The following is a 14,165-nucleotide window of genomic DNA, read 5'->3' on the forward strand; positions in this document are numbered from 1 at the left end:
TATGGGAACTTGGCCTCAGCTGTGGGTGCAGCCATCTTTGTGATGGAGTGATAGTCAACTAAGCATATTCCTTCTTTATTACGTAGATAAGGGTTCTACAGGAAATAGTGCAGTATCTTTTATTTACATAATTGGAAAATCATTTCAAATGACACTTGACTATCTCAATTTTAGGTAGAAGAATGTGCTGTTCAAATATTTTAGTCTCTGTTTTTTGAAGTATGCGTTGGAGCTACATATCGGCAGTGGTATTTAAATGATATATTTTTGAGAATTAAAAATATTGGTTGGAGCCCTGGCCGGTGTGGCTCAGTTGGTTAGGCATCATCCTGTGCACCAAAAGATCACCTGTTTGGTTCCTGGTCAGGACACATTCCCCAGGTTGCCAATTCAATACAGCCAATCAATGTTTCTCTCTCCCTCTTGCCCTCCATTTTCTTTCCTTTCTCTCTAAAATTAAAAAAAAAAAAAAAAAAAAATATATATATATATATATATATATATATATATATATATATATATATATATTAGAAAGAACTATATTGGTTGATTCTAGATAGGAAATTGTTGAAAGAATTTTTTTCTGCCATCATCATATCCAATACTGGCAGATCATGGGATAGGAAACATAAATAGAATTAATATGATGTTTTCCACTTTGATTTGTATGTCATTTTCAACATCAACCAGTGAAGTTGAAAATTATTTGATGTTATTATTTTAGTCCTAAACACCACCCACTTTGTGTCCAGATATGTTAAGCCTCTTATTCATTGCTAGTGGGAGGCAAAATGAATGCATTTGAAGGCAACATATGGAATTATTAAAGTAATTAATAAAGTAATTAAAGTAATTAAAAAAAAACAGACTTTTGAGGGGAACTTACTATGCTGTAAAGGCCATGATTGTTTATTAATAATGACAATTATAGTTTTATTTGCTTTTGTTTCTTGATGGCAGAATATGGGAGGTGTCAAAATTCTGCATTTTCACAGCTCTTTTTTCATACATCTGTGGTAGCATGATGATATTTACCATATGGACTTTTGTTCTGTTTTATTTTTATTTCTTTTTAATTTGGTTTTAGATTTTTATTTAAAATTTTTTTTGTTAATCCTCACCTGAAGATATTTTTTTCATTGACTTTTAGAGAGATTGGAAGGGAAGGGAAGAGACACAGAGAGAGAAACATAGATTGCTTGCCTCCTGCATGTGCCCCAAGTAAAGACAGAGCCTGTAGGGGAGGTCCGTGCCCTTGATGGGAATTGAACCCAAGATCCTTCAGTCCACTGGCTGATGCTCTATCCACTGAATCAAACTGGTTGGGGTGGTTTTAAATTAAAGTAACACATGGGCAGAGTTTTAAGAGCCAAATAGTTTTGTGTAGTTTAATGAGGAAAATTATTGTCTCCTTCCCACCTGACATTTCCTACAGTCACTTATAGCATGTTTTTTGAAGTTAGTCCCCATATTTCTAAGTAATATAATATACTTATACTGCCATGTCTTGATTTTTTTCAATTTTTGTTCTTTTTAAAATTTTATTTTTGTGTAGATTATCATGTTAAGATAGGTACCTAGTTCTTTTCAGCCCTTCTTTTCTAATATTTACATTTTTAGGTGATAAATTTTATTCTAATTACTGCTTTAGCTATATCACATAAGTATTGATTTTCAGCATTTTTATAATTTTTGTTTAACTTTATTTTCATTATTATTATTTTTCTTTGATTCATTGGTAATGTTAAAGCTGGCTTTTTAATTTTCATTTTTTTATTGTTTTCTAGCAAATTGTTGTAGGATAAGAGGACATAATTCTTTATTCTTATAATCCTTTCACATTTTTGAGGCTTATTTTATGGTTTTTAAATATGGTCAACTTTTGTTATGATTTCTTGTGTCCTTGAAAGAGTTCTGTGGTTATATGCCTATTAGGAAAAGACTGTTAACGTGTTGAGAACTTATTTTGTTTCATGGAGTTTTATTTCTATGCTATCAATTACTGTGCAAAGTATTTTAGAAATTTCTGTGATTGTGAGGTTTTTTTTTTTTTTTAATGTTTTGAGGCTTATTATCAATATTTAGTATATATAAATGTAAATTGATTTCCTTTTGAACTTTTTATCATTATGAAGATACTGTCTTCATTTCTAAGACTTACTAGTAGAAGGTTTTAAAAACATTAATGTAGTTAAATTAATTTTTGTTATTTCCCTGGTACCTGTTTATTTTTTGTTAATTTTTATTGTTGATACTATTGCAGATGTCCCTATTCCCTCCCACTTTGCTCCCCTCCACCCAATGCCGCCACCTGATCCCCCTCTTTTTTGCTTTTAACACTTTATTTATCTAATATTCCATGAAATATATTTATACCATGTTTATTACTTATATTGACAGTCCTCTCTCCTTTGTTCTTAGAAGAAAGTAAGCTGCAAAAAAGAAGAGTTGTTTTCTGTTTTTCAAAAGATGGGTCTTAAGTTCCTGAAACATTGCTTGGCACAAAACAGACACTTGTAAATATTTGTTGGATTAGAGAATAACAATTTGTGTTTTCTTTAAGAGGATTTTAATGTGTTTTTACTTTTCTAAATTTCTCGCTTTTGTTATATATAGGCATTGTTTTTGTAATAGAAAAAGTAAAATAAGTGTAATGAATTTTGTTGTAGTTAAATACAGGAGGGGCAAAAATAGATTTACAGTTGTGATTATGTGAAACTCAGAGTTTATTGTATTATTATTAATTATTGTATTATTTTCCATACAAACAACTGTAAACCTACTTTTGCCCTTCCCCTGTATTGTGTCTTTTGTTAGCAAGATTAAAATATATCCATCTTTAGAATTTTAGGTTTCTGAAGCAGCATATAAAATGAATATGACCTTAGTTTTGTTAATACATTTTAATATTTGAGATAAAAGATTAAACATATTTTTTATTTTCAAAGGACTATGACTTAATCTCCAAAGAACCAAAGCCTTTAGTATTTGAGGGAAAAGGACGTGGTCCAATTGTTGTGCCTACAGCAGGAGAGGAAGCAGCTGGGAATTCAGGCAATTTCAGAAAAGGAGTGGTAATGAAGGAGAATGTGTCTCCCCTGGGAGATGAAGGTGATAAGAAACCTAGCCTTATGGATCTGGCAAAAGAAGATATTAAAGATAATGACAGAACATTACAGCAACAGCTAGGTGATCAAAATAGAACTATTTCATCAGTCCATGGCTTAAACAATGATATTGTGAAGGCCTTGGACCGAATTACATTGCAGAATATTCCTTCTCAAACAGCTCCAGGTTTTACTGCAGGAATGAAGAAGGACTACAGCCTCCCTCTTACCGTGGTTACATGCTCTAAAGCGTGCCCACACGTGGCTGCTTGTGGGAATGTTCTGTTTGAGGGAAGAACAGTTCAGCTGGGGAAGCTTTGCTGCACTGGAGTCGAGATTGAGGATGATGAAGATACTGAGTTTGCTTCTTCAATGGAACAAGTATCAGTTGAAGTTGCTGATGGACCAACACTGCATGACTCAGACCTCTACATTGAGATTGTGAAAAATACAAAGTCTGTCCCAGAATATTCAGAGGTGGCTTATCCTGATTATTTTGGTCACATTCCACCTCCATTCAAGGAGCCTATTTTAGAAAGGCCTTATGGTGTACAAAGGTGAGTTGCAGATTCCTTCTTCTTTCTAAACAAGACCATTGTCAAAATATGAGGCACACTTACAAAAACTGGGTATTTAGAAAGAAAATTGCTCTAGGTTAAAGTTACTATAATTTTTATCCTGTGTTGGGAATTTTACATTGTTTTGAAATTGTCCTTAGGTGTTTAGTTTATTTTCTAAGCTCATTACTTATTCAAGTGAAACCAGCATAATACACCCGACCATATAATGGAAGCACAGAGGATCAGGAAGGGGACTTACTCTGCTGGGAAGGGTGTGTGGGAGTGGACCCATTCCTTGGCACCTCCTGGTTGTACCACAGACTGCACCATCCAGAGGCAGCTGGCTTCTTGCAGTGCTGGAATGGCCCTCAAAAAGCACAGGTGCAGCTAGTATGAGTTATTGTTGTCAGTCTCTTACTCTGCCTAGTTTATAAACTAAACTTTATCCTAGGTGTGTATGTGGAGAAGAAAACATATATAGAGTTAGTTACTGTCTGCTGTTTCAAGCATCCCTGGGATCTTGAAACAACCCTCTCAGACTAACTACTCTGAGAAGTAGCTATGTATTAGCTAACACCCCCAGGCACCTTCGCAATATGGCTTTTGTGACCAATCTACCTGCAGTTCTAGGCACCTGGCTTTCTGAACCAGATCTATTCTTTTTCAGCTACAGTTTGCTACCACTTTTGGTGACTGTTGTTTTCCTTGGCTTGAAGATTGTGAGGTCTCTGGATGGCCGAATCTTCTAGGACAGTGGCAGGGATTTTAGGAATTTTCTAGTAAGCTGTTGGACTGTGTCAGGGGAAGGTCAGGCCTAGAAAATCCTGGAGCTGCAGGGGGTCCGCCTTCCGCTTCCCAACACAAGTGTTTCCCTCCCCTGCACATTTCCTCTCCAGCTGTAGAAGAGAGAACGGACTCTGCAGAATGTGCAGGCCGATTCCCAACTGCTTTTTAGCTATATACCAGTGAGGGTGGGTTTTAAAAATCTGTTTCTTATACAATCGCTGGCTTTTCAAATCTTTACTGCTTCTAATAATGCTGTTATTATGTATACAAAATAATTTGCGGAAGGGCTAGAGAGTGGGTCCACACAATTTCTATGTAACGAGGATAGTAGGCGTTCAAGACTAAAAAAATCCAAAACTATTGAGCTTGTAACTGTATTCTACATGTTATTTTCTAGAACTCAGACTTTAAAAATACTGAAATTTGTCTTGTTATATAGTGATAATTTTTTGGTACACAAAATATATATAGAAGAATGGCCATCTTTAAGAAATTTTTATCATTTTATACTTTATTTTTATCCAAAACTTAATTTGGAGAAAGTTGTGCCTTGGCATATATCAGTGAATTTTGGTCAAACATCTCTTTTATGATTTCAGGACAAAAATTGCCCAAGATATTGAGAGGCTGATACATCAGAGTGATATCATAGATCGAGTGGTGTATGACTTAGATAACCCAAAGTAAGTCTGATTTTTTTTGTTTTGTTTTGTTTTACTTTAATTAGTTTTATTTTTACTGTAAAATTTTAGTGTTATTTTTAAAAGATAAGGGTTATCTTTTAACTTCCACCCGGTTTACTGTCACTACACTTTCAGTTTTTAGCAGGGATATAATGATAATGTAGTAATAAAATCATGTTTATTTACTTGAATTGAATCTATCACAAGCTTTTGTTTGTTCTTAGGTGGACTTTTAATGGGTTTAATAAGGTAAAGGTCACAAATTGATGCTTAAAAATTTAATTTTAAAAAATTAAAATTACTTCCACTCAAGAGAGTGATGTCATCTGAAATTCTTGAATTTTGTCCTGTAATATTTAGCTTTCATATCCTTAGAACAATAAGTTACCACCCCCTTCAAGAGGAATACAAGTTTGCTAATTCTCCACAGTACCTGCTATGCTCCTTTGTCTCTTACTGTTTATAATTTGCTTCAGTCCTTGAAATTACTTGCCTGACTGTGATGCTTGATGTGGTAGTGTCCTTTACAGTTTAGGATTATCACTAATATCATCACATTTTAGGGTTTATGTAAAAGTAAATAAATGAAAATTACAAATTGTGAATGTGACAATTATTTAGTCATTTGCATCATCAAATGATAAATTTAATTAGCCCTCAGTGGATTCTTCCCTCCCGCTTAACATTCCAATATTTTTGGAAAATTTCATATTTTATTGGTCTTATTTGGAGAAAATAAAGCACTTTTCAAAGACTTTTAAATGACTGAAGTTGAAATAATATTCTTAAAAATGAAAAACAAATCTCCTTATTTATTACTCTTAGTTATTTCAACATTTGTAATTCTGTGTCAGACAGACGAGGCAGATGTGGTAAGAATAGAAACTCAAGAATTCTGAGTGTGGCATATTTTTAACTGAAATGATTTTGAACAAAATCTTTGAGCTTTTTGGAGTTTTCCCCTATTAAATGTAGGTTCCAGAAGAGCAAGAATTTGTATTCATTTAGGGACACAGACAAATAACAGACAAAAAAGAGAATCTGGCACCTAGTAGGTGCTCAGTAAGTATTTACTAAAGTAATTAGTTCGTAAAATGAGGATAATACCTCCATCTTTCTAAGTATTAGAAGATAATAGATAACGTAGTTATCTAAATTTAAAATAATATTTTACTTCAGAACTGCTTAGTTACAATTATTAGTACTCAGAACAGGACATGTGCATTTTAAAAAGTAAGTCTGACTTTTTTTTATATGATTACTAGTACATACTTAGAAATGACACTTATTCACCGAGGCAAAAATTCTTATTTTTATTAACATTTGCTCTCAATGTAGGAACAAATCTCTACTTGTAATTATAATATTTTTTCTGTAAGTATTAGCCAGAGTTTGTATTTTGCTTGTGTTGGTTATGTTTTTTGGTTTCAAAAAGGAAGGTGAGGTGGTAAGGGTGGATTTTTTAATCTGTAGTGTATTTTTATGTTTATTATTGCTTATCTACTTAAAGGGAATGCATTTTATTATGCTTACTTTAAAATTTTTATTTAGTTTCATTGTTCCAGAAGAAGTAGATATTTTGAAGTTTAACTCCAAATTTGAATCTGGGAATCTGCGCAAAGTAATTCAAATGAGAAAGTAAGTAATTTAAAATTTTCTCATTTTGTATGTGCACAGATACTTTCCTCATTTTCATCAGAATTCTTCATTTTCTATTTTCAGAAATGAATATGATCTTATTCTGAACTCGGATATAAATAGTAACCATTATCATCAGTGGTTTTACTTTGAAGTCAGTGGAATGCGTCCAGGGGTTGCTTACAGGTTTAACATCATTAACTGTGAAAAGTCCAACAGTCAGTTTAATTATGGTAAGACCGTTTTTCACCCCAACTTAGAGGGCACATAGGATTCATAACCAAGAGATATATAATTAAAAATTGCTAACTTAAAAAAAAAGTTTGTGTTCTTTTGTTTTCTCTGGTTCTCAAAATTCAGATGTTATGCAGAATTTGACATAGACTAAGCTTTGCATTGTTAGTAACGAGAGTTATCCTTGTGTGGAGGCAAGCCCTTTAAAATGTAATGAGTATGGTTGATTTCATCCAAGTTGAATGCCACTATAAATGTATCATGTGTGCTGCTCAAGTTACTCATGTCAGTTCATCTAGAAGAGAATTGCAGAAAGCAATCTTTTTAAACTTTTTATTTTGAATAGATTCATAGAAAGTTAAAAATCACAAAAGCTGTGGAAAGGTTCCGAGTTTCTTCACTAAGATTCATCCAGCGATTACATCATACATAACTGTAGTCCAGTATCAAAGCCAGGATTTGACATTGGTAAAATGTGGGTGCATAATTCTGTGCTATTTTATCACATGTGTAGATTACTGTAATTGTCACCACAATCAAGATACAGTGTACCTCCTTCACCACATAGCCTGTGCTACTCCTTCATATTTCACCATTCAGCAGGATATTAATTGGAGGTTTTTGTACATTTTTAAAATCTATGTGAGGAAGTTTCCATTATTAGTTTTCTGAGACTTTTTATTGTAAATGGGTATTGAATTTTGTCATATGCCTTTTCTTCGTTGATTTGATCATGTGATTTTTCTTCTTTAGCCTATTAATCTGACATAACACATTGATTTTAGAATATTGAATTAGCTTTTTTTATCCATGTAACAAACCCCTCTTGGCCACTGTGTATAATTGCTAATATTTTGTTAAGAATTTTTATATTTCTCTTTAGGAGGGATATTGAGCAATAATTTTCTTTTTGTTTTGTACTCTATTTGGCTTTGGTATGTCTTGATGGTAGTGAGCTTATAAAAGAGTTGGGAAATGTTCCTTCCTCTTATTTTCTGGAAGAGATTGTGTAGATTTAGTATTGATTCTTAAACATTTGGTGGAATTCTCCAATGAAATTACTTGGGCCAGAAGATTTCTTATATGGTGGTCTTTTAACTTAGAAATTCAGTTTCTTTCATATAAATTATCTGTTTTATTTTGAGTGAGTTGTGTTAGTTTGTGTTTTTAGAAATTGATGCATTTCTTCTAAATTGTAAAATGTGTGTTAGTTGATCTGAGTGCTCTCTTAATGTCCTTTTGATGTTGGCAGGGTCTCCAGTGATATCCCCTGTTTCATTCCTGATAATAGCAATTTGTGTCTTCTCTTTCTTTGGCAGTCCTGCTTGAGGCTTGCCAATTTTATTGACATTTTCAAAGAATCAGCTTTTTGCTTCATTGGCTTTCTCTTTTGTTTCCTCATGAGGCAATTAAAAAACAAAACATAACTGGTGTTGCGCCAGAAAAAATATTAAATTCATAGCCTCAGTTATTTAGTACTTTAAAAAATATAGCCCTCGCCGGTTTGGCTCAGTGTATAGAGTGTCGGCCTGCGAACTGAAGGGTCCCAGGTTCGATTCCAGTTAAGGGCATATGCCCAGTTTCAGGCTTGATCCCCAGCAGGGGGAGTGCAGAAGGCAGCTGATCGTTGATGTTTCTATTTCTCCCTCTCATTCCCTCTCTGAAATCAATAAAAATATAAAAAAAACCAACAAACAAAACTATGAGTTCTTTTTCAGCCATCAGTATTTATAGTAAAATATATCAGTGAAAGATAATATAATTGTAAAAACTTAAGATCAGTCATTTAAAATGGAAACATCAATTTTCAAGTATTTAATCTGATAATTTTGGGGTAAAAGAAAATAATTCTTTACAGATATATTTTGTCTGACAAGTTGCAAAATCTCAGAGGTCCAAAGTCATTTGTTGTAAGGATGAAAAGCTTTTAACAACTAAGGAATGAGAGGCCATGTTATCTATTTCAAATGTTTTAACTTATTAAATGCATGAATATGAAGATGCTCTTTAAGGGGGCGTTCCTGAAAATTGAACCTTTCAAGAGTTGAAGAGGTTGTTCCCAATTGTCATTATTTATGTGGAAAACAGGAAATTACCTACTCTAATCACTTTACATGTATGGCATGAAAGCTTTAGTCAGATTCACTAATTTAATGTACTAAGTATAAGAAGATTAGGTAGCATAATAACTGGCTTAGTTATATTAAAATTTTGAAATAATCTAATTTTAAGGATTATTTCAGTGATTATATTGATTTGCATGAATAGTACAAATATTCTTGGTAATTTATTTCACATTCTTAATTTTTGATTTTTAGGTATAAATACTAATCATTGAATGCCCTAATTCTTAGGAACATTTGTTTGTTGATCTGAAATGTTTGTATAACTTTAAAAATGACCTTAATGGACTCATTAAAAATACCCAAAAAAAGTAAAGAATCTTGTGTTTTTCCTATTTAACTTTAAGTATAATGCTAACATAATATTTTAGTGGAGAAAAAGATACATAAATGTAATTGTGTTTGTATTTTGAGTGCTCTTTAAGATTAAAACATAAAGGCATATTTATTGCTGAAATGATAATCAGTATAATTTTTAAATTGTGCTGACTAAGGTAGATGGTATTTTTATGAACTATATACATGTACATACTCTTACTTTAAACTTTATTCAACATTTAAATTTTTAGAATTAAAAACATACATTTGGAATGCTCTTTTTGTTTTTAAAAATTCCATACATTTATAATCTCTTACTCTAGTGTCATTTTAAATTTAAAATGAATATAATTCTTCAACTAAAATAAAGCAATGAGACAGGTGAGTGCTTTAAGTTCTTTTCTTTTTTCTTTTATTTTTTGAAAATGAATTAACTTATTTGTGAACTTACATTTGAGAATTTAAGACACTGTATAATAGTGCTATATGGTATCTGTTGTAATCCATGACCTCTTACCTCACCCTCAGTACTTGAAAGGGGTTTGCTCAAGTTACCACTAGATGGCAGTCTTGTATTTTAGTAAAACTTTGAGCTTTCATTAGAGCTTCCTCTCTGGCACTCTTGCATTCTGTTTTCCTCTCCCATTCCCCTCACCCTCCACTGTCTCCCATATAAATAGGATTTTTAACAACCTTCTTATATAAGTTGAACATTGTAGAACCAGGCAACAAAATAGAATTTTGGAGTCTAGTATGTAGGATTCTAAATTTCCCACATTAGTTAATTTTGTGATCTTTTGACTAAGAAAGTCTTCCCTGACTCTCCAGACTGGATTAGTCTCCTTGATAAATGTTCTTTGTAACCTTTTCCTCTCAGGTTGTTCTTTACATCTTTATGTTGTTATTGTGTGTGAATTAATATCTTCTCTGCCTACCCTTACCACTTGCTTGTAAGTTTCATAAGGTCAGAGAAAGTGTCTCTGTTGCTGACCACTGTATTTATACCATGGCATTTAATTCATATTCAGTAAATATTTGTTAAATGAATGAGGCAATGGATAGATGAACTGGTTTCCTCTTTTATTCAGTGACTTATAATTTCTTTCTATCATTATTTATTTGACACACAATTGCCCAAGATTTGGCCAATGGGATATCTTTTATGCTGGCTTATGTGTCCTTTTGACATATCCCCATGGGATTAAGTGACCACTGTTAGCCTCTAGACCAAGAATCTGGCCTTCCTCTTTTTTAGTATAAGTCTCTGTTGTACTAGCTATGTGTTTTTTCTCTATAGAGCCACGAGCCCAGAAAAAATGCCACTTGTGATAGGTGCCCCTAAGTTTATTCAGGCTCCATCCTAAAGTTTTCTTATTCCTCTGATCTGTTAATTGAGGGTATTATCTTCAACTTGAAAATTTTGTGAATCAGTGATTTCATGGTACATTTGATGATTAATGCTTAAAACACCTTGTCTTTCTTTGTATCTGCACCTGTTATTGAGAATGTACTCAATACAACTTTGGCCTTTACTTGGGTAGTATTAGAGGTTAATGTCATTGGGTGTTGGCTTCACTGTGGCAATTTAATATTTTGATCGTCTATATTCATATGACAAGATGGGAAGTTCTTAGTGTATTTGTTTTATGCACATCAAGGTTTTATTCTTTGGCTAATGACTATATTAATTATTCAAAGATAGCTTTTCTATATCACTTTGAGTAGATTGTGGTATTAAGCCTGAATTATCTCATTTGATTGATTCTTATTGGGCACCCTGTTTTGTTCATATGGCTTTTATTATAGTCAGAATTTCCAAATATAGCTCCCTTCTTATTATTTTAAAAGTAATGTAAGAATACATTGTCTTTTTTATAACTATAATACTTCAGATAAATCTAATGTGCCCTTTGACCTCAGCCTGAATCTCAAAAATGATCATCATTTGTAAAAATAACATGAATTCAATTAACTCCAGTTATAAACCCAGTACATTCTTTTATGAAATAGGATAAGGTGATTTTAAATTTCATGTGGAAAGTATACTTCCAAAAGTACCCAAGAAAATATACTATATATTTAATCCTATTCTTGTTAACAGTCCTTCCTTCTCCTCCTCCCTGCTATAATCACATTTGTAGGGGAAGAAGGTTGAGGAAGAAAATAACCATGCTATTATGATGGCATTTTTCTTTTTCTTCAGTGTAGATAATCCTTGGAAAGCTATAGAGCTATTCCCTTTTCTTTTTTATTGTACTCTTTCACTTATTATAAGATGTGTATGTATATGTGTGTGTGAGTATACATCTATATATATTCCTTTTTATTTTAATCTAACATTGAAAAGTTAATAGAAAAAAGTTTAATGACTTCACTCATTAAAGTTGTAATCTATTTTAGTTAAACTGGAAATTAAATCATATTGATTGACTTATAGATTTTAAAGAAATTTCTCAGATTAAAAAAATATATACTAAACTAATGGCAATGTGTTGTTGCCTTTTTTTAAAAAATATATATATTTTATTAATTTTCTACAGAGAGGAAGGGAGATAGAGAGCTAGAAACGTTGATGAGAGAGAAACATCGACCAGCTGCCTCTTGCACACCCCCTACTGGGGATGTGTCCGCAACCAAGGTACATGCCCTTGACCGGAATCGAACCCGGGACTCTTCAGTCCGCAGACTGATGCTCTACCACTGAGCCAAACCGGTTTCGGCTGTTATTGCCTTTTAACTTTCTGAATATTTGGTGCTTTCTACAATGGCAAAATTAATTTTTATCTCAAAAATTTGGAAATAATTTTCTTTTTCTGTCTCTCTGTCAAAGGTATGCAACCACTCATGTATTCAGTTCAGGAAGCATTAAATGCCAGACCATGGTGGACTCGTGTGGGGACGGACATTTGTTACTATAAGTAAGTATCCTAAGACTACTAGGACATCAATTTACTGAAGGGGATATTAACTTCACTCTTATTTCAATTTAAGGATTAAAAAGTAGAGTTGTTATTGCATTCTTTGAATTGTGGTGATATGCTTTAGTGTTACTTCTAACAGAATCTTTTAAAATTTGAGATCAGTTTAGGGATACATTTAGTGGAAATGTAGTTGATCCTTGAATAATATAGGTTTGAGCTGCACAGAGCCACTTATATGTGAATTTTTTACAATAAATACCTGTACTGTTTTCGCTCTGTGGTTGGGAGTCAGAGAGTTGGGGGGCCAACTATATTCACTCATCTATGCCATGTTACATAGGAGCATCTGCTGATATTGGTTATCTGTGGGGTCCTGGAACCAGCTCCCTTGGATACTAAGGGATGACTGTTATATCGGGGAGTCAAAATGTATATTCTGTTTTTTTTTTAATGTTTTGTTAATCCTTGCCTGAGGGGTGGAGTGTTGAGAGAGAGAGAGAGAGAGAGAGAGAGAGAGAGAGAGAGAGAGAGAGAATATGAATCTATTAAAGGTGTAATGCTAAGTTAATGAAGACTATACCAAGTTGAAAATTCCTTGAAAGTCTATGTATGTGTCTATAGGCCACAGCTTTTCTTCAGTTTGAAGCTTAAATAACACAAGATGATTTGGAAATTTAGAAATTAATTTAATAGACAAAGCATTTTTAACTCATGTCACTGATATTTAAAGTCTGAAAAGTAAATTTACATTTACAAAAACAAATAATAGGATAATGAGACCTCATGTATTCATCACCCAGTTTCAACAGGTATCAACTCAAGTTAGGTTTTAGTTATACTTTCACTCCCACCCCCAACATTCTGAATTTTTAAAAACATTTCCAGATACCATATTTTATCCACTTCAAATACTTCAAAGTTCTTTGTCTTTATATATATATATATATATATATATATATATATATATATATATATGAGAGTCTAATTGCCACAATGTCATTATTACATCCGAGAAAAATCCTTACTTTGATAAAATATCCAGTCAGTGTTCAAACTTCCCCACTTGTCTCAAAACAAATGTTACTGGTTTCAATCAGACCTGCCAAGGACTGCACAGTGCATTTGATTTATGTTGCTATGTTTCTTAAGTCTCTTAATTTATAGTCTTCCCTTTTGTCTCTTTTTATTTCTCCTTTGTTTATTGAAACTAGATAATTTGCCATGTAGGATTTCCTACATTTTGGATTTTCTGATTGTTCCCTTGTGCTGCTAATGAATTCTTGTAGTCTCACCAATTTCCCATAAACTAATAGGTAGATCTAGTTGATTAACTCTATTTATTTGTGTTATTGTTTCTTAACTATTATATTATCTTCTTTTTATATACAAACAACTGTAAACCTGCTTTCACCCCACCCACTGATCCATCCACTGCAAAGGCGTTTATCAGCCTTTCATCTAATGGTTGTAGCAGCCATTGATGATCATTGTATACCAGTAATGTGTATGGCCATCAAAGAATGGGTTCTAAAAGCTTTATTGATGTGTAGCATATTAACTCTATTTATTTAGTAAATCCAGATTTGATTTGTAAATCGGAAGTGAACAGTACCGATGTTGCCTAATAGAAATTGTTTTATTAGTATCAAGTCTATTTTTATAGAATACTTAAGTTGTGCTTTTCACAAACAATGGTTTTTCTCCCCACTTTGAAGTTCTAATTAATATAATAACAAGGAAAAAACATCAGGATTTTGTGTGGAGGAAATAAATGTTTTATGCTTTTTTATTGCAG

At 32.7% G+C, this 14,165-nt stretch overlaps 1 protein-coding gene across 12 annotated transcripts in view; it reads left to right on the plus strand.

The window, feature by feature from the left end:
• Positions 1-14,165, plus strand: part of AGTPBP1 (ATP/GTP binding carboxypeptidase 1) — a 95,008-nt gene that overhangs the window by 55,440 nt on the left and 25,403 nt on the right. For 11 of the 12 annotated variants that reach the window (XM_036433637.2, XM_036433636.2, XM_036433642.2 and 8 more), the window contains 5 exons: positions 2,949-3,664; positions 5,053-5,136; positions 6,688-6,774; positions 6,859-7,007; positions 12,280-12,367. In XM_036433637.2, coding sequence (XP_036289530.1) covers positions 2,949-3,664; positions 5,053-5,136; positions 6,688-6,774; positions 6,859-7,007; positions 12,280-12,367 — 1,124 coding nt within the window. The remainder of the gene's footprint in view (positions 1-2,948; positions 3,665-5,052; positions 5,137-6,687; positions 6,775-6,858; positions 7,008-12,279; positions 12,368-14,165) is intronic. The other variant, XM_036433635.2, reaches the window with a different exon arrangement.

This window comes from Pipistrellus kuhlii, unplaced genomic scaffold (genome assembly GCF_014108245.1).
Source record: "Pipistrellus kuhlii isolate mPipKuh1 unplaced genomic scaffold, mPipKuh1.p scaffold_m20_p_12, whole genome shotgun sequence".
Classification (NCBI taxonomy): Eukaryota; Metazoa; Chordata; class Mammalia; order Chiroptera; family Vespertilionidae; genus Pipistrellus; species Pipistrellus kuhlii.